Source organism: Papio anubis, chromosome 11 (genome assembly GCF_008728515.1).
Source record: "Papio anubis isolate 15944 chromosome 11, Panubis1.0, whole genome shotgun sequence".
Lineage (NCBI taxonomy): Eukaryota > Metazoa > Chordata > Mammalia > Primates > Cercopithecidae > Papio > Papio anubis.
Window position 1 is genome coordinate 106,833,737 of NC_044986.1, and position 26,528 is coordinate 106,860,264.

At 36.8% G+C, this 26,528-nt stretch overlaps 1 protein-coding gene across 1 annotated transcript in view; it reads right to left on the reverse strand.

The window, feature by feature from the left end:
• MALRD1 (MAM and LDL receptor class A domain containing 1) overlaps positions 1-26,528 on the reverse strand; it is a 682,023-nt gene that overhangs the window by 508,127 nt on the left and 147,368 nt on the right. The window contains exons 15-18 of the mRNA XM_031652710.1: positions 21,475-21,627; positions 20,943-21,048; positions 20,104-20,471; positions 15,653-16,065 (exon numbers count right to left, since the gene is read on the reverse strand). Coding sequence (XP_031508570.1) covers positions 15,653-16,065; positions 20,104-20,471; positions 20,943-21,048; positions 21,475-21,627 — 1,040 coding nt within the window. The remainder of the gene's footprint in view (positions 1-15,652; positions 16,066-20,103; positions 20,472-20,942; positions 21,049-21,474; positions 21,628-26,528) is intronic.

Here is a 26,528-nt window from a genome sequence, read left to right on the forward strand (position 1 = left end):
AAGGTCAGGGGTTTGAGACCAGCCTCGCCAATATGGTGAAACCCTGTCTCTACTAAAAACACAAAAAAACACTTTAACCAGGCATGGTGGCACATACCTGTAATCCTGGCTACTCAAGACGCTAAGGCAGGAGAATTGCTTGAACCCATGAGGTGGAGGTTGTAGTGAGCCGAAATCATGCCACTGCACTCCACCCTGGGTGACAGAGTGAGACTCTTGTCTCAAAAAAAAAAAAAAAAGCTCATCATCACTGGCCCAATGAGATACCATCTTGCGCCAGCTAGAATGGCAATCATTACAAAGTCAGGAAACAACAGGTGCTAGGGAGGATGCAGAGAAATAGGAACACTTTTACACTGTTGGTGGGAGTGTAAATTAGTTCAACCACTGTGGAAGACAGTGTGGCGATTCCTCAAGGATCCAGAATTAGAAATACCATTTGACCCAGCAATCTCATTACCAGGTATATATACAAAGGATTATAAATCATTCTACTATAAAGACTCATTGACATATGTTTATTGTAGCACTATTCACAATGGCAAAGACTAGGAACCAACCCAAATGCCCATCAGTGATAGACTGGATAAAGAACATATAGCACATATACACCATGGAATACTATGCAGCCACAAAGAAGGATGAGTTCATGTCCTTTGCAGAGACATGAATGAAGCTGGAAATCATCATTCTCAGCAAACTAACACAGGAACAGAAAACCAAACACCGCATGTTCTCACTCATAAATGGGAGTTGAACAATGAGAACACATGGACGCAGGGAGGGTAACATTACACACCAGGGTATGTCAGTGGGTCGGGGGGCTAGGGGAAGGAAAGCCTTAGGAGAAATACTTAATGTAGATGACGGGATGATGGGTGCAGTAAACCACCACAGCACATGTATTCCTATTTCACAAACCTGCAAGTTCTGCACATGTATCCCAGAACTTAATATACATATACATACACACACACACACACACATATCTTCTATTCAAGTACAAAACAGGCCTAATAATATATAAGTTTAATTTAAAAACTTCAAAACGGTAAAAATAGAAATATGCTTCTCACACAAACAGTGACATAATAAAGCAAGCTAAAATGTATGTTTGAATTTAAAAAAATTGCTTAGGAGACATCTTGAATTCCATTCCAAGGAACTAGTTTTCAAAAGTTTACAATCAGATTTCAGTTTGGCACAAGGCGACAATGCTGTTTTGAAAATAATTTCTGAAAATAGCTTCCCCAGCAGTTCCAAATGGCAGTCCTGATACAAGGAAGTCTGGGCAATTTTGTTATCACCAGGAACATTGAGTTTCTTTTCAGACCTTGAAATTCTGGGAGTCCCTCGAATAATAATAAACTATAATATTTTATTTTACATACAAATATTTTTTAATGTTAATATAAAAGCTTGTGTATGAACTAAAATTGTCAATCTGCCACTTTTAAGAAAGAAGAATCCATTACGTCCCTAATCTATAGTGAGTTGATATGTTCCATAAGCCGTTCTGGAAGGAGGCTACACTCAGAGCATAAATTGGTATAGATCGCTTTGCTCTCACAGATAGCAACATAATATTTTCTGCTGAATGGGAAAAAGTTTAAGGCATAAATCAAGATAAAGCAATCAGCTGACAAAGAATTACAAAGAGGCCCCATACCTTTTCCTTAGTGAACGCCATGTGACATATTGATTTTCCACTGAAGATAAAAGCCAAAATCATGTGTCATCAGTATAAGCAAGCAAAACTATTTGGTTCAATATTGTATAGTACTTTACAACAACAACAAAAAAAACTTGCAGAGAAAAGACAAATCTGAAATGTTGCACGTGATTCAAACAAGTCTGGACCAGCAGAGACATTTCAGAGGTCATTGCTAGAGAGTCAAGGATACATTAGAGAGAAATAAACTCCTGCTTTTTTTGTTTATCTACCTATATACACAGATACCATCTGATTAAGATGATTGATACCTGGTATGGTATTTGACGGTATAGTTACTTACAAAATAATTAATCCCTTAGGATCTAATGCAGTTTTCTTCATATTACACCTTTACACATGTATATTTAAATACTTCCTTGAGAAGTGGAAGCTAGCCAGGAGGCTGTTAGCATATGCAGTATATTTCTGCAAATTCCAAAATGGTAAATAAATCCCACAATCAAAATTTCAACCCTATCTAGAGGCCCTCAGCTGGATAGCATCATCCCAGCAAAAATCTGCAAAATCAGACGTGGCCACCCCGGACACAAAGTCTATGTTTCTCATTCCAGTCTACTAAATCCAGTCAGAAGTCTGGGTGAGGTGGCTTGGCAGTATCTATGAGCAGAAAGCATTCAAATGACTGGTATCTGTGATTCTGGTGAACTAAGGGAAAAAGAGAAGGAGGGAGGGAGAAAAGAAAGAAGAGGGAAATGCAAGGAGAGAGGAAGGGAAGGAGGCTGGGAAGAAGGGATGGAGGAAGCAAGGGAGGGAGGAATAAAGGAAGGAAGTTACAACAAGTTTCAAAACTGGCCACGGACTGAGAAGGGTTAAGAGAGAAATCGAATTTAAAGCATTTATGTTCCTACTTTTCCTTATTCATATTTTTCTTACCCATTCTAGGAAATGAGTAATTCCACTGTGCTCTGATAGCATCCTTCAATAAAGAAGAAAAATATATTTTCCCCCAGGAGGATTTTGTAGTGAAAGAGATAGCATAATTTTTAAAAAATGTTGTTTATAATATAATTTGTTTTTTCATTTGTAGGGTGTGTCTTAAATCCTAAATGGTACATCATTTTTTAATACTTCTAGTAATAAAATGTTTCTAAAGTTATGTTGCAAATAACATAGGACCATGTTTAATAATGTTAAGTTGATCCCACTTTCCCTGAAATTATATACGGAAATGCTGAAAGTATAAATTACATATGCAGCTTCATGGAATATGTTTCTTCCAAGTGTGAATTTGCTAGAATTTGCATTGAAAGAGGTTGGAAGGAAGCTGTTGTTATGAATCCTGTGTAAGCAACACTCAGATTTGTTGCTTACTGAACAGCATGCTAAATCTCACTTCACAATGCAAATTCTAGCATAGATCTAGAATGCATCTGGGTCAAATTCTTAAAAAGAAAGTTCTTCTCAAGTTAGTCGTAATGGTAGCTAATTTAAAAATTAATGTTTTGTGATTCTGATAAAAACATTTGTGGTGAACCAACAATAAAGGCAGCTGAAGACAGTGGTATGAAAAAGTTATTTTTCATGATGTACTTGGATGTTCTTGTAAGAAATTATACTTTTGGAAGGTCGGTAATATGCTCGCTGTATAAGAGTTAAAATGTTTTTAGAAGTTATTGTCAGAATTTTGCTTTAATACTGTGATAAAGTGTCCATTCTCTCTCTCTCTCATTTTCATTCAACAGCCCCTACAAATTGAGCCTGGTTCAAAGGTCTTTCCCTCTTGGAATATGACTCCTCCCATGTCCCTCTACATAGGCTGTTCTATAACAAATTATTTTGCTGTCTTGATTTTTCACAGAGACATGCTAGTACTAGAGAGCCAGGAGAAAGAAAGATGTCCTATATAAAAGGTCTGCTAGAAAAATAAATCAGCACTGAGTTCTAAGGATACTAAACAACTTTTAAAAATTCAAGCAAGCCATACTAAACACATTAATTATAACCAAATTAGATAAAACAATGAAACTTATCCAAAAAGAAAAAGTACATCAACTTTCTAGGTTTAAAATTGTTTAAGGCTGCCATCCGAGGACCATTTATGATAACAAGTACAGTAGTCTGTATTGACACAAAGTTTTAGTGATAGACGTAATTTCATTCTTCCACTGGTGGTGTTCTGGAATAAATGGAATATCTGCTGATCAAATCTGAATGCATCCCATAATATTAGTATGTAGGATCCCAGATCCGCAGACACTATCTCTTTCTCAGATCTACACTTTCAATATTATGTTAGTTAAAATGAGAAGTATGATAGAAAATGTCTTTTAGAAAAGAAATATTGGCTGGGTATGGTGGCTCATGCCTGTAATCCCAACACTCTGAAAGGCCAAGGTGAGAGGATCTCTTGAGCTCAAGAATTTGAGACTAGCTTGGGTAGCATAGTGAGACCTCATATCTATAAAAAAATTTTAAAAATTAGCCGGGTGTGGTCGTGCATGCCTGTAGGCGCAGCTACTTAGGAGGCTGAATCAAGAGGATCACTTGAGCCTGGGAGTGTGAGGCTGCAGTGAACTATGAACATGGCACTGAACTGCAGTTTGGGCCACAGAGTGAGAACTTGTCTTCAAAAAAATAAAAAAAAGAAGAAAAAAAATTGGAACTATTGTGTTGACATACACTATGGTACTCTTTCTTATATAAACTATTTCTTTGTAGTAGTCTAGAGAATTTAAGACCAATTTACCATTTAATAATTTAGTATGGCATATTATTGCATTAGTATAGGATGCTATTATATAATTAGTATAAGTGACCAGTGCTGCAACAACCACATTCCAAAAGGTATTGTGATCCTCCAAAGTTACAATGTGCCATTATTTTCCTTCATAAGAGCATTATACCATAATTTTTCAGTACCATGAAAATCTACAAATGCCCTCTAAAATACATTTAGAAAACATGGAAAAAAAATAGATACAGTTTCAGAAGATTCCAATATTTTGAAAATTAGCCTTTTTGGAATAAACAATTCTTTATGACATACAAATAAACACATTTTTCAGACTAGTGGGGTAGCATGTGGATCAGTCAAAATAATTAGATTACTAAAACTTGTAATCTTATTAGAAAAATGGTTTACTCAGGAAATCATTGGAATTATTAGCCTTCAAGTTGCTATATATTGAATCTGATAAAAATAATTAATATAATACTTCATTTTTCAGTATAATAGCTCTCTAGTACTTTTTGTTTCTTATTTAATATGGATTATATTTACTTCTGTGAATAATATGGATAAAGATCATTACAGTGCCAAGATCACTGGGTTCAGAACTCGGAAACCTCAAATCTATTCTTTGCTCTTAAATACCTACTAGACTTTAAAGAAGACAGAGTTTCTGGACTCTAATTTCTCTATCTGTAGAATAAATGGGTTAGACCAAAGAACTCCTTTCTGCTTATAAATTTTCTAATTATATGACTGAGCGTACACCGGGAAAACAGTCTATCTCCTGTATAAATTAATGATGGAAATGAAAACCACCATGTCTCATGGAATTAACCACATTAATATTAACATCAACTGCTCAGAAGGACTTAAGTGCAAGTGTCACAGGAATTCTGAAGCACAGAGAACTAAAAATAAGAATATAACACTCTTCATATTTTCAAAGAAGATTTTAATAATTTATATAAACACAGTAGCTTGTTCATAAAAAAAAGAAAGGTGACATCTTAGCATATTCAGGGTTCAACCAAACTACTTGAATGTAAATCAAAGTAATATTCACCTAACTGACATAATTGGCATGAATAATTTTAAGTAAAACACCTTTATTTGATATTAAATGTGAACAATAAGCCAAAACAGAGAAAATTAATGAATTGATCATTTATTGAAATTGAAATAAAAATATATAATTATTAAAGCCTCTTATATACATAAACCAATCATCGCTTAAATGAGCTGACATACTAGCTCCATAGTTTCAAGTCACTAAGGAATTCTTATGAACTCAATAAAGAAACCAGAATTAAGCACAAAGAATGATGAACTGGAAAGGAGTCCTCGCTTTCTATCTACTAATTAGGAGTACAATCATTCAGTCAAACAGTCATTCAACAAACATTTAGCATACAGCTTCTGGATACCAGGTACTGGGGTAGGCACTAGAGCAACAAGGACATAGTCCCTGCATTCAGTGAGCTCACAGGCAAGTAAACAAGTAAGTATAAAGATTGCATGATTGGCCGGGAGCGGTGGCTCATGCCTGTAATCCTAGTACTTTGTGAGGCCAAGGTGAGCAGATCACGAGGTCAAGAGATTTGAGACCATTCTGGCCAACATGGTGAAACCCCGTCTCTACTAAAAATACAAAAATTAGCTGTGCATGGTGGCACGCACCTGTAGTTACTCAGGAGGCTGAGGCAAGAGAATCACTTGAACCTGGGAGGTTAAGGTTGCAGTGAGCCAAGATCGTGCTACTGCACTCCAGCCTGGTGACAGAGTGAGACTCTGTCTCAAAAAAAAAAAAAAAAAAAAAAGGACTGCATGATAAACGTGTATCTACAAAGGGCACAAAGGAATGAGTAGCTAATCCCCTGAAGACATATGGAGCAGTCAGTGTAAGCTTCAGGAAAAGGTAACAGAAACTGAAGTAAAAAACTAACCTGAATCTGAAAAAAATGAGTATTTTCCAAGCATGTTTCAAGGCAGAAGTTGCAGGATGCAGAAGTCTTCCCAAGTACAAAAAGAGAATGAACTCTGGACTATTCGCAACTTAAGGCATACAGGAATCAGTAAATGTAGGGATGAGAGGCACACAGAAATATGGGCAAAAACAGGAATTTTGACTTTATTCCATAAATTATGGAAAGCCACCAATGAGTTTTAAGTAATAAAATACTAAGACCAGGTTTCCATTTTAGAAAGATCAATTTGATTTCAGTGAGGAGGTCCAAAAATGAGAGCAGCAAGGCTAGATAGAAGGTACTATTGCAACAAACTATGGTTGGAGATGCAGACTAAAACTAAAGTGAAATCATTTAAAAGAAAGAGCGTGGATATAAGAGCCATCAGTTTGGCCTCTGCACATCTTTACTGTTATATTGATAACATGGGGATGAAAATGAATATTATTTGTATTTAAACTATTATTGTTACGTGAAGATTAAACAAATAACATATTATGACATCTGATACTCAAGAAATATTCATTAAGTCTTGAAAACAGGAAAGATGAAAGGAAGGAAGAAAGGAAGGAAACAGAGAGAGGGGAGGAAGGGAGGAGAATCGAGAGAATATGGGAAGGAGAGAGGGGGAAAATAATAAGAAAGAAGTAGAAAGCCGGGTACCGTTGCTCACACCTGTAATCCCAGCACTTTGGGCGGCTGAGTTAGGCAGATCACAAGGTCAGGAGTTCAAGACCAGCCTGGCCAATATGGTGAAACCCCGTCTCCACTAAAAATACAAAAATTAGCTGGGTGTGGTGGCATGTGCCTGTAGTCCCAGCTACTCAGGAGGTTGAGGCAGGAGAATCACTTGACCCCAGGAGGCAGAGGTTGCAGTGAGCCAAGATTGCGCCACTGCACTCCAGCCTGAGTGACAAAGCAGGACTCTGTCTCAAAAAAAAAAAAAAAAAAAAAAAAAAAAGAAAAGAAAGAAGCAGAAAAAAGTATAGTATTTCTTACTTAGCAGACGCTACTCTCATTTTTCAATACTCTGCCTTTCTAATGTATCACTGACAAGGAAAGAGGCCTGAATAATTGACTGAAGTCAGAATAGGTAAGGCACTCCCCCTGTGAATATATGAGAGGCCTTAAAAAGTTCATGGAAAACGTATATTATGAAAAAAACTATGCGAAGATTTCAATTTTGGCAGCAAAATAAACTTATACTACTTTATTACAGCATGTCCGAACAGGATCTAGTTTGAGACACTAAGAAGGAGTAGACATTAGTTTGAAAAGAGCCCCTATCAGAGCAATGTAAATTCTGCTAAAATTGAAGCAAGAACAAACCTTAAATTATGATAAAGCTTAGGTGAAAGAACGGTGAAATCATTGATGCTTTACAAGAAGCTTGGGGGGACAATGTACCAAAGAAATTAGTAGTTCACAAGTGGACAGCTTTTTTAAAGACGAAATGAGATGATGTGGAAGATGAAGTGCACAGGGACAGACCATCCACATTAATTTGCAAGGAAAAAAATTAATCTTGTTTGTGCCCTAATTGAAGAGGACTGATAATCAACAGCACAAACAATAGCCAACACCATAGACATCTTAATTGGTTCAGCTTACACAGTTCTGACTGAAAAATTAAAGTTGAACACACTTTCCACTGCATGGGTGCCAGAAGTGTTGTGCCCAGATCAGCTGCAGACAAGAGCAGAGCTCTCAAGGGAAATTTTAAAGAACTAGGGTCAAGATCCTGAAGCATTTCTTTGAAGAACTGTAACAGAAGATAAAACCTGGCTTTCCCAGTATGATCCTGAGGACAAAACACAATCAAAGTAATGGCTACCAAGAGTTGGAAGTGATTCAGTCAAAGCAAAGGGGGATCACTGAAGAGCAAAGGTCATGGCAACAGCTTTTTGGGGACATTCCAGGCATTTTGTTTGTTGATTTTGTGGAAGGTCAAAGAACAATAATATCTGCTTATCATGAGAGTGTTTTGAATAAGTTAGCCAAAGTTTTAGTGGAAAATACCTGGGGAAGTTTTAGCAGAGAGTCTTCTAACACCACAATGTTTCTGCTTATTCCTTTCATCAAGCAAATGCAATTTTGTGAGAGTCTCAGTGGGAAATCGTCAGGGATCCACCTTACAGCTCTGATTTGGCTCTTTCTGACTTGTTTTTGTTTCCCAATCTCAACAAATGTGTAAAGGACACCCATTTTTCTTAAGCTAATAATGTATAAAAGACTGCATTGACATTGTTACGTTCCCAGGACCATCACTTCTTTAGGGATGAAAAAACGAAGATCACATTTTCAATGTTTATCTTTTAACTTCATTTTTCCACAAACTTTTTGAAGTTCCTCCATACAAATGAGCACTTACAAAATAAGCAGAGAGTCTCATTCAATGAACAGGAAGTTCTGAGCCATCTAAAAATTATTTTAAGCAAGTTCAATGTGTAGCAACAGACTGTATTGGCAAATACCAGTTAGGTTGACTTCTGCAATGACCATGATGGAGTAACAAGAACTAGACTTTCTCTCCCTCCTGAAACAACCAAAAAAAATGGCCAAAATATATGCCACAAAAGTTTGCAAGACGCTGTAAAGTCCAAACAAGGGGAGCCCGACAACTGTTCTAAATTATGCCTGGAAAGGTTTTCCAGCCCACTACTCCAGGAGAAGAGCCGAGGAGGAGCCCATTGTTCTCCCTGAGCTGAGGGGACAGAGCTGAGAGTCCACAGAAACCATGTTGACATGAGCTCTCAGGACAAAGTTTCAGAGAAGAAGGGGCTGCACAGAAAGAGAACTCCGGAGCTCTGCAAAGGGTCCCCCTAAAGTACATAGCTAAGTACTTGTTGGGGCAGGCCTAGAGAAAGGTACCTGAGGTTGGGGAAAGAACACCCAGAGAGGATGAAAAGTAACAGTACACGTGCTCACCAATGTCCAGTAATAACGCTTATTTTACCAGCCAGACCAGAAACACTTCAAGATTCACAGGGATACTCAGAAGGGTCTTGCCTTACTAGTTGGGCGTAATTAGCTCTAAAATGAGAACTGGTCTGATCCCACCTAATGAATTTTTAAAGCAAGACCAAAAAGAGTCAAACTTTTTCCAACTAAACTTAAATATATACCAATACAAAGATCAAGAATATTTATATATACTTCCAGCACTCAATAAGATAAAATTCACCATATCTGACATCCAGACACAAATTAGCAGGGAAGCAACAGTAACAATAAAAGACAGAAAAATATGGCTCATAATAAGGAGAAAAATCACTCAGTCAGAACTGATCCAGAGTAAATCCAGATGCCAGAATTATCAGTTTAAATACATTAAAATGCTTATTTAAAACAGTATTCTATAAGTTCTAAAATAGAGATACGCAAGATACACTAAAGGGAGCCAGGCACAGTGGCTCACGCCTGTAATCTCAGCATTTTGGGAGGCCGAGGCAGGCGAATCACGAAGTCAGGAGTTCAAGACCAGCCTGACCAATAAGGTGAAAGTCCATCTCTACTAAAAATACAAAAATTAGCTGGGCATGGTGGCATGCAGCTGTAGTCCCAGCTACTCAGTAGGCTGATAGCACATTAGTCATTAAAGAAGAAAAGATAGACACCTCTCAAAATAAAATACAGAGAGAAAATAAATTTTTAAAAAACATGAACACAGCAATAGTAGACAGTAAATTTCAAGTCACTGAATTTATGTGTAATCTAAGTTCTCAAAGGAGAGGAGAAAGAAGATGTGAAAACATTTGGGACTTTGAGTAAGGCAAAGCTTTCTTTGATATGACCCCACAGCATGATTTATAAAATAATATATTGATAAGAAGAACTCATCAAATTTAAAAAAAAAAAATCTGCTCTTCAAAAGAATCCATTAAGAGACTGAAAAGACAAGCTGCAGGCTAGGAGAAAATATTTGCAATTCATATATCTGATAAAAGGCTTGCATCAAAAATATATTCTAAAAGCTCCAAATTTAATAATGAAAAACAAACAACCCCATTTAAAACTTGTGTGCAAGACTGGAACAGACATTTCAAAGTAGACATTTGTTTGGTAAATAAGCACATATGCTCAACATAATTAATGCTTAGGGTAATGCAAATTAAAACCACAATGAGACGCCACTATCTATTTTTAAATAGCTAAGATTAGCATGACTGATAATAGTCAGCCAAGCAGTGGCTTGGATGTGGAGAAGCTGAAACTCTCATACACTGCTGATGGGAATTTTAAAAAGCGTAAACTTTGTAAAACAGTTTAAGAGTCCCTTGAAAAATTAAATATACCTCTGCCATAAGACTCAGCCATTGCACTCCTGGGTATTTACCCAAGAGAAATAAAAGTAGGTATTCATATAATGTTATCAGCACAAATGTTCATAGCACATGTATTCATAATAGCTCAAACTAGAAACAGTCTAGATATCAATCAGTACATTAATGAATCAACTTGCTTTGTCCAAATTATGGATACATGCTATGACATGAATGAATCTCAAAATAATTGTTCTAGATGAAACAAGGCAGACTCTAGAAGCAAAACATGCAGAGAAAAAAACAAAATGTCAGACAAAAGAGTACATAGTGTAAAATTTTATTTATATAAAATTTTGACTGTATAAATTAGTGAGAGAAAGCACTTCGGTGGCTGGTAAGTGCCAGGAATGAGGGGCCAGAGAAATGTATTATAGAGGCATCGGGACTGGAGGTGAAGCGTATTTCCATTACCTTGACTGTGTGTTGATAGTTTCAAAACTTTCAATATATTTAGTTTATTATACGTTATCCAAATTAAATTTGTAATATAAATCAAAAGATTGAACTGAAGTTTCATGTGTAATGATTTCCTGAGCCTTTACTGACCATGGTACACATGAAAGCATTGGCTGATTATTTCAACTGACGTTAACAAGCAAACTGGTTCCTGTACACTTACATGTACAATTTATTCCTATCCTATTTCTTTCATGTTACACGAGTGATCTTGAAAAATCTCTGCATTTTTCTTTACACAAACACAGCATGAGTACCTCCTATCTGCTGGGCCCTATGCTAGGTAATTTCATCTACCATATCACAGTTAATTAAAATGCTGGTTGTTATTGCTGCTGTTTCTCAGTAGAACAGAAACTATGTCTATCCATTATTCAATGGATGAAAAATATCCTGTTCCAGGGATGCCCTCTCGCACCACTCCTATTCAACATAGTGTTGGAAGTTCTGGCTAGGGCAATCAGGCAAGAGAAAGAAATCAAGGGTATTCAGTTAGGAAAAGAAGAAGTCAAATTGTCTCTGTTTGCAGATGACATGATTGTATATTTAGAAAACCCCATTGTCTCAGCCTGTGCACTTCTTGTTTATTAAGTAACTTTAGCAAAAACCAGGATATGTACTCATCGTGCAAAATCCTCGCTGCGACTCAAGTACACCAGTAATAGATACAAAATAGAGAGCCAACTAGGGAATGAACTTCCCATTCACAATTGTTTCAAAGAGAATAAAATATCTAGGAATCCAACTTACAGGATGGAAAAGGACTCTCTGAGAACTGTTACAAACCACTGCCCAGGAAATAAAAAGAGGACATAAACAAATGGAAGAACATACCATGCCCATGGATAGAAGAATCAATATCGTGAAAAATGGCCACTGCCCAAGGTAAATTATAGATTCAACGCCATCCCCATCAAGCCAACAATGAGCTCTCACAGAACTGGAAAAACTGCCTTTAAAGTCCATGAAACGAAAAAGATTCGGCATCCCAAGACAATCCTAAGTCAAAAGAACAAAGCTGGAGGCACTACCAATCTGACCCTCAAACTATGTACTACAAGGCCAAGCAGCAATCCAAAACAGCATGGCACTGGCACCAAACAGAGATATTAGGACCAATGGAACAGAACAGAGTCCCAGAAATAATACCACATCTACAGCCATCTGATCTTTGGATAAACCTGGAGAGAAATGTAAGAAATGTGGGTGCTGAGTCCCTATTTAATAAATGCAGTTGGGAAAATTATTAGCCATAAGAAAGCTGAAACTGGATCCTTTCTCATCTCTTTACACTTAGTAATTAATTCAAGATGGAATGAGAATTTTGGCATGTTAGACCTAATACCATAAAACTTAGGAGGAAAACCACCTAGGTATACCATTCAGGACATAGGCATGGGCAAAGACTTCATGTCTAAAAACACCAAAAGTGCCAAATGGCAAAAAGCCAAATTGGATAAATGGGATCTAATTAACTAAAGAGCTTCTGCATTGGTGCAAAAGAAACTACCATCAGAGGAAACAGGCAACCTAAGAATGGAGAAAATTTTGCAATCTACTCATCTGACAGTGCCGTAATATCCAGAACTCAAAAGAACCCAAACAAATTTATAAGAAAAACAAATAACCCGACAAAGTGGGCAGTTGATATGAATAGACATTTCTAAAGAAGATACATTCCATACATTTCAACAGACACATGAAAAAACGCCTCATCACCACTGGCCATCAGAGAAATGCAAATCAAAACTACAAATGAGATACTCATCTCACACCAGCTAGGAATGGCACCATTAAAAGCCAGAAACAACAGGTGCTGAGAGGATGTGGAGAAATAGGAACGCTTTATGACTGGGTTGGTGGATTGTAAACTAGTTCAATCCATTATGGAAAAACAGTATAAGGACTCTCTGGCGATCTGTGAACTAGATGTACCATATGACCCAGCCATCCCATTACTGGGTATATACTCCAAGGATTATAAATTATGCTGCTATAAAAGACACAGCTTTACCACGTATGTTTATTGCAGCACGGCTCACAATAGCAAAGACTTGAATCAACTCAAATGTCCACCAGTGACAGATTGGATTAAGAAAATGTATATATACACTATGTAATACTATGCAGCCATAAAAAGGGGATGAGTTTTAGTCCTTTGTAGGGACATGATGCAGCTGAAACCATCATTCTTAGCAACCATACAAGAACAGAAACTAAAACACCATACGTTCCTCACCTTGGCAGGCGTGGAACTGAAATAAATGAGATCACTTTGACCTGTGGAAGGAACATCACACACCGGGGCCTATCAAGTGGGGGGAGGGGGAGGGGGGGAGAGTGCACTGGCTGGTACCTGATGTAAATGACGAGCTGATGGGTGCAGCACACCAACATGGCACAGCAGGCACATAACAAACTCCACCTATGCACATGTACCCTACAACTTAAAGTATAATAATAATAAATAAATAAATTTAAAAAAAAATCCTGTTCCTTAAATCAGCGGCCCACTCTGCCCAGCTTTTTTTTTTTTTTTTTTTTTTTTTTTTTTTTTTTTTTGAGGAGTCATGCTCTGTTGCCCAGGCTGGAGTGCAGTAGCACATCTCAGCTCACTGCAACTTCTGCCTCCCAGGTTCAAGCAATTCTCCTGCCTCAGCCTCTCAAGTAGCTGGGATTACAGGTGCATGCCTGGCTAATTGTTTTATATTTTTAGTAGAGATGGGATTTTGCCATCTTGCCCAGGCTGGTCTTGATCTTCTGACCTCAAGTAATCCTCCCGCCTTGGTCTCCCAGTCTTGGGATTACAAGTGTGATTTAGGCCCCATTTTTTACTCACTAGAATGACAAATCCACACAGCATGGAGAATCTCTGATTTCATCTTTTTGGGCCTGAATCTTATTATTATTATTATTTAAGACTAAAAGGAGCCTTAGATAAAATCAATCAGAACACTCCATTTGTAACTCAACGTGGGTCTCAAACCTCAAGTTTCATGTTTAAGGTTCATGACGAAAGTGTTCCTTGGTTAGTCACACATCGATCTGGCTATGAAGCTGCTTTCCTGTAAAGTTGATTTTCTCCTGGAAACCAATCCTTGAGTAAATATCATAAGAAGGGTTTATCCACTACATACTTGCTCAATGCAAATTATAATTGACCCAATAAAACCTTAAGAATTAATCTGAAGTGGATAAGCCATTATTATATAAAAGTCAAAGGACCTCCTTTCCATTTCATTCCATATGATTACATGTACCTTACGCTGTGGCAGAGATGAACGATTCCACACTATAGATGGGGGATTCATTCTCACGCTTACATGTACCTTACCCTGTGGCTGACCAGAACGATGCCACACTATAGATGAGGGATTCGTTCTCAAGCTTTTGGTTTATAATCTGGACAAATCTCCGATTCCAATGTGTTCTTCACTGTACAATCTACATCTATGACTTTTAGAAGATTTCAAAAGGTGACCTGGAGCTAAGTTCTTGGTTAAAAACTGTTAACTAGATTTAGATATTTAGATAGATATACTGCTTTAAATATGGGTAACTAAAGAAGTTTAGCACATGCAAAAAAAAAAAAAAAAAAAAAAAGTTTAGCCAGGGACAGGTAAGAACTTTTTTCCAGTATGTTATGTGTAGATCAATTTGACTATAGGATGAAAGAACAAATATTCAAGCCCCCTGCATGTTATAGGCTGTATGATATGCTGGAAAGTAAATACATGTTCATTAATCAGAAACTGTGAGTTCTGGTCCAAATCCCAGTTCTGCTGCCCATAAGCTATTTGGCCAAGGATAAACAACCAGCATTCTAAGATTTTTTTCTTTGAATCTACAAAATTGGCTGAAAGGACTTCTGACTTAAAAATCAAGAAATTGCTGAGATAATCAGATAGATAATATATAAAATTCCTTTACAAAACTGTTAACAGCCACATACGCATTTGAGCTTGCTATAGTAAGTCTGACTTTTAGAAAACAACATGTGAAATCTGAAGTAAAGAATATTCCCCTAGGAGTAAGGAGAACGATATTCAAATTCTAGTTATTCCTCAGAGAAGCTGATTGTTGAATAAAGCCTGGATTTCTGTTACTTATCTATAAAAAGATAAAAATAAAATGAAATAAGGAAAATCACAGATTTCAGAGTCTGTGCTTTTTGCAAAATATCAGAGATTATGCAAAACTCTTCCCTCCACTTCCAGGTTGTTCATTTCAGTAGAACAATTACTTGAAATTGGAAGGACCTGCAGCTGATTCCAATGGCCACATGTTCATCTTCAGAAATTCTAATCTTACATTATTGGAGGTAGTCAAGGAGGAAACAATGTAAAGAACTTTGATACACCCTCAATTAAATGATTAATGTGTGTCAACGTAATTTTGATCAAATTCCACTTACTTTTAATTCAAGAATACAGTGATCTTTCATATTCCTTAGACATTCGGATGCATTTCAAATGTACATTATAAAATCCATTATCCTTACCTGAAAGGGCTGCCTGCTGGAAATGTTGAGGTGTTTCCTAATCCATCTGTTGCCTTGATTCCCAAATATCTGCCACAGCAGCTGTCCCCTTGAGTCTCTCCAGATTCGTTGGTAGATTGCCAACCTATAAATCTGCTTTCCAAACATGTGGTAATGGAAGCGGAAGGTGCAGCCTTTTGTATCAGTGGCATTAAGGATTGGGCTGAGTAAGGCAGCACTGTCTTGAAAAGCCTGTGGCTCTGAAGATTCTATGTAGAGATAGTGTCCTTTAGCTGTGCCCAGAGTGTTATCTTTCATTGGCCCTGTGTTAAGTGTTGGAGTTGGACCCTGGCTCCTGGTCCAATCAAAGTCATCTTTTGTATCTTGTTCCCAGTTACAGATTCCATTTTCAAAGTTACACTGCAGCTCAGGTGCTGAAATCCACATTAAAAAAAAGCAACAGATAATTAGGGACAAAAATACATGCAACCACATTCTATTTATTAATATTTAAAGAATGCTAGTTGATACTTTGCCCATGCCAAGGTAAGCCACTTTATTTTTAAAAATCCAACACCAAAGCTTTTTTTAAAAAAAGAGTTTCTGTTTCTAAGTGATATATCAATTAATAATATTTTATGAACTAAAGATGGAATTGCTTTGGACATTTTTTTCCAAACATTTTTGATGCACATCTCTTCTCCGTTTCTATGACCATAACTCCAGGAAAATGATCAAGACCCCATGCCTGGCTCACTGTGAGAAACTTCTGGCTCAGTAGATTTCAACCTCAAATGAATGTTCCAATTGCCAGGGAACATTAAAAAACAAACAAACACTAAAGCCCAGAATTCATCTCCAGAGGTGTTGATTTAATTGCTCCTAGTGGTAAAGCCATGCATCAGGATTTTTTCTAAGCTCCCTTGGTGATTCTAACAGGCAGAGCTGAGAACAATCATATGTTAAGAATCACCTGGGGCTCATGGTAAAATTGCTTACTTCATAGTAAAACACTGAAACAGATACTAGCTTGTTAGATATAGGGTGAAGCCCAGAAATCCACATTTTTAACAAGCACCCTGATGTAGATGTTTTCCTGACCTCATTCCCAAATCTCTCATCTTTGATTCCATCCCATCCCAGATCCTGGTGTCCCTACGCATCAGTGCCAAGGTAACAAACTTCAATGACAGTATTACCACTTCCTTCTCGAATCCAAATTCTTTCATCCATGCTCATAGAATCCAAACTTTAAATAAAAACTCCTCTGTCTTTCAAACTCCACTTTCCCCAAATTAAAATGACTGCCTGGTCCCTACTACTCTTCCCCATACCCTGCACCATCTTCCCCATGTATCCTAAACACCCCACCTCTTCCTCTACCTCTGTTTGCCCTAATGTTAGGTATGTGCCTTGCCATTTTTTTGCTGTGATTCATCAGTTTGGGTCTTTTCTTCTCACTGGATTGTAGCTCCTTTGAGTTGCAGCTTTTAAACTTCAGCTTCCTTCAGTCCCTAGACCAATTCAGACTTAGGAACAATCTTACAGGAGTCCTGCCTTATCTGATGTTTTGCTGTTAGCAGTTACAGTAACCCACAACCAACTGTGGTCAAAAAATGTGAAATGGAGAATTCCTGAAATAAGCAATTCATACATTTTGAGTTGTAGGTCATTCTGAGCAGCCTGATGAAATCTTGTACCATCACAAACAATAGTTATCTCAGTTATCAGATCGACTGTAACAGGATCACAGTGCCTGTGTTTAAGTGTCACCCTTATTTTACTTAATAATGGCACCAAAGTGCAAGAGTTATAGCACAGGCATATTGTTATAATTGTTCTATTTTATTACTAGTTTTTGTTAATCTCTTAATGCCTAATTTATAAATTAAACATTATCAGGCTGGGCGCAGTGGCTCGCTTCTGTAATCCTAGCACTTTGAGAGGCCAAGGTGAGTGGATCACTTGAGGTCAAGAGTTCAAGATCAGCCTGGCCAACATGGTAAAATCCCATCTCTACTAAAAATAAAAAAAAAAATTAGCTGGGAGTGGTGACAGGCACCTGCAATCCCAGCTACTCAGGAGGCTGAGGCAGGAGAATTGCTTGAACCCAGGAGGCAGAGGTTGCAGTGAGCAGAGATTCTGCCACTGTACTCCAGCCTGAGCAACAGAGGGAGACTTTGTCTAAAAAAAAAAAAACACACACACACACAAAAAAAACAAAATAAAAACAAACAAACAAAAAACTTTATCATAAGTATGTATGCATAGGAACAAAACATAGTATATATAGGACTAGTTACTATTCTGTTTCAGGAATCCACTGGTGATCTTGGAAGCCCACAGGTAAGAGGGAAGTCTACTGTAGTCAATAATTGAAAACTCTTATCTAAATTTCTAGGGTAATATAGGAATGTGTCCATTTTTCAAATGATACTCACTGTATTGAATAAATGGTATAAAATGGGCATTTGACAGTCTTTGGGAGAAGGGGACAGGTTTTAGAATTAACAAGTAGTTCTAAATTTTAGCTTAATTTACATGTTAGTTTTTTGTTTTAATAAATGTCAACTGTCCTTTAACTATTCATCTTAGTAATGGCACTTGGTGCCAAAAGTGAACAAATACTCTGAAACAATAAATAAAAGGGTATGCGAATAAATGCAGCCAGGCGAGAACAAATCATCTGTCTTGGAAAATCACAGAAGAGGAGCTTAGACCTAATGAAGGGAACCAAGTGAGTAAATGTCAAGTGGGAGACGAGCTTTCTTTTGATATTTCCTCACTTGTGACTAATCAAGCCCAGCTGTGATGTGAACTGGGGAGACACAGTGTACCCTCCAGATGTCAGTCTTCGGCTGTAGGGCAGAAGGTGAATGGCAAGTTGCTGCGTTTCTGACATAAAACTGACGCTAAAGCAAACACATTTTTCTATTGTCTGTCTTGGTGCTGACTGCACACTCAAACTTCATTTCCAAAGGGAATATGTCTAGCTCCACCTTTCCGTAAAAGACCGCATCTCTCAATATATTTCAGGAAATCCAACATGGATTTGTGGATCTCTAATGTACACTGTGTAATGAAGTAAAATGCCTTGATGGAAAGCCGTGTGGGAAACTGACATTCTTTCACTAATCCATAATCAGAAGAAGTATTTTTATACTATAGTTGTATTCCCATTATCATATCCTACTAAGTGAATATAGGGAAGCTTGAGAGGTAATTTGCTTATTTTTAGCAGCACATCAACATTTTTTAATGAGTAGGATTTAGAGAGCTTGAAAAGATGAAAAGGCTTTCTAAATTTGCAAAAATAAATTGGCCTTAGGAAAAGTTATACTTCATATGATAGTCATTGTCAAAATTACCAATTTTAATTATATCCACTCAAATATTGGTGTGTAAATTTCATGAGATGCATGGTAATTCTGAATTTAATAGGCCTGACTTTGACATGCCTTTGATAATATGTGTACCGAAGATTACATATATGCAAAACTCTCTACAATGATTTATATGGAAATTTCTTAATGTTTTCTATGATGTAGTATGCATTTTATGTTTCTACTTTGGTTTGCAATTAGCATCCCTATTTCATGAACATAAATTTAATACATAAAATAACTAATTTACTTATAAAATAAATTTAATAAATAAAATAAATTGCATAATTTATAAATTTTTCATATATAAAATATAAGTAATTTATAAAATAAATATAATATTCAAGTATCTTCCATTTTTAAAATCATTGCTATTTCTGGATGAGGAATCTTGAGTCCAAGGAAAGATGCAAACTTTTCCTTTTCTTGGCAAGGTTTTGTAATAAAAAAAAAATCCTATTAACTTCGAACTTATTTTCTGCACTGTACCACTAAGTGCAGTGGGCAATAATGGAGCTAGGTTCAAATTGTACTCCTATGTACTACAAAGGCCTGTGAATCTGGCCTTCCCCACACCTTCATCCTTATTATATTTTGGGCCCTCTTTCCCCTTCATCTCCTTGCTCCAGCCACACTGGCTATTTTCCATCTGCCTTGCAGCCACATCTCAGGGCTTTTAGTTACATGCTTTGACTTGTGATTTTTTTTTTATCTGATCTAAGTCCTAATGTCTAGAACGTCCAGTGCCATTATTATGTAAAGTCACAGCACTCTTCTTCATAGTTCCTATCAAAGCTACCATTTTTGTTTATTAAATATTTAGATATTTGTCTTTCAATAAGATTGTAAGCTCCATGAGGGCAGGGACTCTGTAGCTGTGTTTATCATTGTATGTCTAGTATTTGGTATCTAGTATCTAATAAATTCACTTAATAAATAGTGATGGCTTGACTAACTAACCACACATACCATTCATCAGTTTTGGAGCTATGCTTACTGTTATCGGTTTGATTGACAAGATAAAAGTGAATTCATCAAGGTTGACACTTTCAAAATGAGAAAGAGAATCCCCCAACAAAAAGAACTTACTGCAGTTGACTTCATCAGTATGATCACCACAGTCATCCACCAGGTCACATAGCCAAAGCTTTTCTATGCAAGCCCTGGTGTGGCGACACCAGAAATGATCCAGCCCTTCACAGCTCTCAGCAGGAAGGGGTAGAGAACAATTTTCAAATCGGATGTCATCAATAGCTGAAACCCCATCATAAATGCCCAGACTGACTTTATCTAGTGACAAATGGAAGGGCTGAGAAAGGCGCCCTAGCTGAATTGTTGCCTCTGACCACCGTTCGCCCTGATTGTATAATACTCTCCAAAGCACGGTTGAGTCATGAGATTCTTCCATATGTAGCTGCAGCTCAGCTGCTCCCACTGACAGGCCATAGTTATAGAACCTAAAAAAGAGTAAATGTAAGAAATGGAAGTGATTTATAGAATAGACTACATATTTAACCTTTAGACTTTTCCACTTGGTCAACAGTCAATTTTAATGAGTTATCCTAAGACATTTTACTTTCATGCAATAACTGTGGCTGTCCATTTGCAAGAGCTTATCTGCTGAGGCACACACTCTGTGGTTCTCACAACCCTGGGAACTTGTCTCAAGGAGCTCAGTACTGAACAAGAGGAAGCACTCTTAATTAAATTATAATCCATGGTTGGAGGGAAAGAGCCCCTTTCATCTTAAGAAAGAAAACAACATATACTGAGAACACACTCCTAGGTAAAATGAAAATCATATGAATTTAATGCAACAGCCATTTTTAGAGTAAAACCAGCAGTAAACCACAGAAATGAATAAGTGCAGAGGTATGCCTGCAAACACTTGACCACTAGGGTAACTGACCATTTTGTTTAATATTTACCAGAAGGAAAGTATGCATCCAGGTCCTGTCTGGCTAAAAGTTGGGCTCTGAAGCTTAGCGACTTGCCACAAGCTACTGCCTTTCTTCAGAATGAACATAAAATGCCCTGTTGAGATACAAAAACAAAGCCTTCATTAACCTATTGGATACTAAAATGAGACATCTGTCTCTTAACCCTACACTGAGCAAGATCATTGTCCAACTGAAATTAAAATTATACAATAAAAATCAATCAGTGACTCTTGGTCAAATTTGCTCTGATAAATGTTGAACCACTATCTACATCTCATGTTAAATGATAACCAAAGACAATTGGTAATCTCAGCTAGTTCAGTCAAAAGTATATCTATATGCCATCTGTACCACCCATAAGGGAATCAGTCCATGCAGACAGCATAACTGTAACTGACAATATTCAACTATCCAAATGTTCGCTGTAGTTGTCACAGAACTGTACCAGCTTCCCTTTCTCTTCTGAGGTCTAACTAAACAGTAAATAGCAGTGGTTAGAGAGTCCCTGTTTGCTTCTTACCTTGAGATGTGTTGAGACTATGATCCCGAGGAGGAGCCTGCTGCTCAAAATCAGCAGAAAGTTCACTCCGAGAGCTCCACATCCAGTCAAAATGGTCACCACTAATTGCTTCAAACCAACCACAGCTGTTTGCTTCAAAATCACACTTGGAAACTGGAGAACAAAAATGTGGCTCTTATGTTGGCTCTCCAAACTGCTCCCACGCCTTGAAAAGGCAGAGCTCAAATGGAAATCACCTTATTATGCTTCTCTACAACATGAAGGGCAATGAGGGACACATTTCAGAAAATAAAAAAGATACCTTTGCATTTGCAAAAATGGAGCTACCCTTTCCATACTGGAGACTGAGAAGACAGAATTCTCAATTTAAGAAATACAAATTTTTTCCAAATGTTCTGAGAAACAGCATCATTCAGCCCGATTGCTTATAGAATTGTCAAGGTATGCCTAATTCATTCCGATACTCACGTTAGTTTCCCTGCTACTATTACATCAGCTGTGAGGCATCATTGTTCCTGCAGGGTATTTTATGTTAAATCATGAAAAGCTGCTACTTCTAAACAATTTAATATGTGAAGAATCCCAGATACACTATATTTAATACAATGTGTACCCCAGATTTTTATAGAGCTTAATATTTCACAAAGTGTTATATGCATTGCCTAACTGGTGCAGAAAAGAATAATTTGAACTATTTTTCAGATAAATATGCAGAGAAATCAGTTAAATTCCACAGAGATATTCTAGAAAAGGAAGAGGAAAAAAGGAAGAAGAGAAAGAAAAAGAAAGGGAAATTATAATGTTAGTAATGTAATAGTACAGCTAATAGTTATTGAACACTTTATATCATAGACTCTGTGTGGAATATATATCTATCTAACTTTCACAAACAGCCATATAGGAAGGTATTATTGTTGTTATTCTACAGAAGAAGAGAGGTTGAGAGAAGTTATTAATGTAACCAAGGTCAAATATTTAGGAAGTTATAGAATGGGACTGTAATCCAAATATTAGGCTAATATTCTTTCTGCAACTGTTGACAATAAGTGTTAACTGTCATTAGATTTTTGAAAAAGTAAAGCAAAAAGGTATAATCTGAATTTCCTTGGCATGAACATTCAGCCATTACTACATAGACCAATGTAAAATGAACTTCATTTTCATTGACGATGATTACACTGAAATTCTTAGCCATTGGCTATTTTTATCAAGGAATATACTAATAAACTGCATAGACATAAACTTGTAAAATAAATTAGGAGGTAAACAATGAGTTTAGGGAAAAAAGTATAAACTAACTCACTAAATGAGATTACAAAATGTAAAATTATAAGGGCATTTTAATGTAATAATAAAATTATAGGGAATTTAACCTAATTGTAACAGCATTTTAACCTAATGATAAAATTATCATTTTGAATCCTGAAAATGCCTCTTCTACATGGAGAAGAATGTGAGGGAATAATATTACAAACACCGTCTAAGTTTTTTATGCTTTCTATGAAATGTCTAATTTCAAAACCTAATTTGCTTTCTATCAAATTTCCTGGCCCAAATTTGGCCAACAAAGTAGTTCTGAATCTTATCAGAATCACAGGGAATGTATAAATACATCTATACATCTAACAATAAATACTTTTAAAGTGTCACATCTACCTTAATATGCAAGAGATAGCTATACTTCAGTATATAAAGACAATTAGAAACAAGTGAAATGAAAAAAGTTTTACTGTATTTAGAGTAAAGATTTATCAGTCAGGCGCAGTGGCTCATATCTGTAATCCCAACACTTTGGGTGGCTGAGGCGGAGTGATCACGAGGTCAAGAGATCGAGACCATCCTGGCCAACATGGTGAAACCCCGTCTCTACTAAAAATACAAAAATTAGTTGGGCATGGTGGCACGCATCTGTAGTCCCAGCTACTCGAGAGGCTTACGCAGGAGAATCGTTTGAATTGGGAGGCGGAGGTTGCAGTGAGCTGAGATCCTCCACCGCACTCCAGCCTGGGTGACAGAGCGAGGCTCCGTCTCAAAAAAAAAGATTTCTCAAGTAAAGTTTAGAAATCTGTGGCAAAGCAAAATTATATACTGCTCAAAAATTAAAGATAATAATAGTAAATAACACAAGTTAGAAATAAAATGCAAAGGATATTTGTCTTCGTATTATTAAAAGCCATCTCTGTAAGTAAATAATATGCAAACAACACATACATATACATAGAGTCCAGAGTTTTCAAAGTGTGTGGATGTCATTTCAATACCTGGGAAGCAAATGCTTTCCATTCTTATTTCAGACAATCCAGGGAACTGGATCTAGCAGTTATTATTATGTAAATATAGGGATAAAGCAGGTTATTGCTAATGTACAATATCTATCTCACATAGCGACCTGGAAAGGGAACCTTATTATCTGCTATCCAGGGAGATATTGCTATAGAAATAAGTGAATATTCGAATGGTAGTAAAATTTAAGAAATCATTGCAGTGACTTTGTAGTTCTCTTAGATAAGACTCTTCAAAGATAGTGATTTTTCAACACATAATTATGCTGTTAAAATTCAAATATGCTTTTCTAGTATTCTTTATTCCTACTTAGATTTAAAAACTCCCCTTGATTGATCATAAATGTAATAGTCAATTAAATTAGTCTCCTAGTTAGTCATTAATTGAATATGTGCTTCACTAGAACAGTTTTGAAAAATTATACATATAATTCATACATAGAATTATATATAAATTGTATATAATATATAAATATATATGTGTATATGTAAGCACACACATCTACAATTATAAAATTTCTAAGTTAGAAAAGGAGAAATACAATAGCCTGGGTATGTTTTTAAAATTGAGATCCCAGGATTTTTCACTGTTTCTGAAGCATTATTGACTTTCTCAGTTATCATCATCAGAATCCTCATTTTTGCAATAATAACTGCAATTAGCATTTACTCAAGGTTTAGTGTATAGCCAGCTTTGTGCTAGGGGCTGCTACAGGCCTAATAGGATGCCCGTTGACACAAAATTTCTATTTAATAAAAATTATGCCTGTCTGTACTATGGCTATAGGTTGAAAAGCTAATGATTCTACAGCAGCTTTTAGTTACTGTGAGAAAAATTAACTGAATGGCCTCTATTAATTATGTAAATATCATTACAGCAGTTGCCCCTGGAGAAATGGCGTTAGGGGATACTTGCTGGGCTGGCTCACAGTCCATCCCTGTCATTTTTTGAGCTCTTCATTGAGATAAAAGAAGATGAATTTATGTAGAAGCCAAAAAAAAAAAAACCTCAAGCAGGGAGGGAAACAAAAAGCCCAGAATCAGATTCTTTCTTATTTCAGATTCACTGTCTTAGAACTTCTCTGATGGTTTAGGATGATTCTACTGAGGTTTGTTGGTAAGGAATAAACACGAAGTGTACAAAAGAGAAGTCTGAAGTCTGAGCTGGTAATTTGGGCCTCACACAAGGATTTAAACATTCATAGGAGGAAATACGTCCTGACTCATCACGTGGTTGAACTTTGAACAGTTGAACTCCTGGTGTTAGCCACAGAGGCAAGATGCTCATGTTGAGTGAAAAAAACAAAATAAAACAAAAGCTGAACATGTGAGTGGTAATTGTAAAAAGTTAAAACCTAGAGCTACCATTGTGACTTACAGAAAGATCTGAACCAGAAAGAACATAAATGCAAAGTGAAAAACATCTGTTAATACATATGTCATCTGATTTAATCCTCATGAAATATCAAAGAAAATATTATTGTCCCTATCTTATTTTATTTTTTTTGAGACAAAGTCTCATTTAGTAACCCAGGCTGGAGTGCAGTGACATGATCTCGGGTCACGGCAGCCTCAACCTCCCAGGCTCAGGCAGTTCTCCTGCCTCAGCCTCCTGAGTAGCTGAAAACACAGGTACATGCCACCATGCCTGGTTAACTAAAAAAAAAAAAAAAAAAAAAAAAATTTGTTGAGATGGGGTCTCCTCATATTGCCCACGCTGGTCTGAGGGCTCAAGGGTCCTCCTGCCTTGACCTCCCAAAGTACAGGGATTACAAGTGGTAAGCCACCATGCTTGGCCATGTCCCTATTTTATTTTATTTTATTTTATTTATTATTTTTTTAAATTTGGAGACAGAGTATTGCTCTATACCCCAGGCTGGAGTGCAGTGGCCGCGATCTCAGCTCACTGCAACCTCCACCTCCCAGGTTCAAGCAATTCTCATGCCTCAGCCTACGGAGTAGTTGGGATTACAGGTGCCTGCCACCACACCCAGTTAATGTTTGTATTTTTAGTAGAGACGAGTTTTTGCCATGTTGGCCAGGCTGGTCTTCAACTCCTGACCTCAAGTGATCCACCTGCCTGGGCCTCCCTAAGTGCTGAGATTATAGGCGTGAGTCACTGCACCTGGCCCATGCCCCTATTTTAGAAGATATGAGAAATATGAGGTTGAAAGAGGAGTGACATGTAATTTTTCAGTGCTCATTATTATTGTCAGGATTCTAACCCAAACCTAATGGCAAAGCCTATGCTCTTAAAAATTATACAGCTTCTATTAAGTTAAATCATTAATAATGATAACAATTTTTAAACAGCTATTCTATAGCAAGCATTATGCTATGTGTTTTTAATGGATAATGACACAAAATCAAAACATGTATGACCACAGGACACATTCTGGAAATACATGTTAAACCATACAATAATAATAGCTGTTAAGTCCACCACATTGACTCTTCTTGCTCCTTTAAAGACTTTTTTTTCCTCTAGATTTTGTGACCCTGCTGAAAGTTGCATGAAAGTTGCATGAAGGAGGACAAAAGTTAATTGAGTATTCTAGTATGTCGGCTTAGGTTCATAGACATTGTCCTTTATTTGATTAAACATTTGCTATAAACTCCAAATACATGAATACTGTATTATCTATTTTGGAACAGGTTCTGTAACATTGTAATTCTTTTGAGTTTCAGGCTTTTCCATGCATTCTAATGGTTATGTGTTTGAAGTTATCATAAGGTTGAAGCAATTAAACTCTAGACTTCATCAATAGTTAA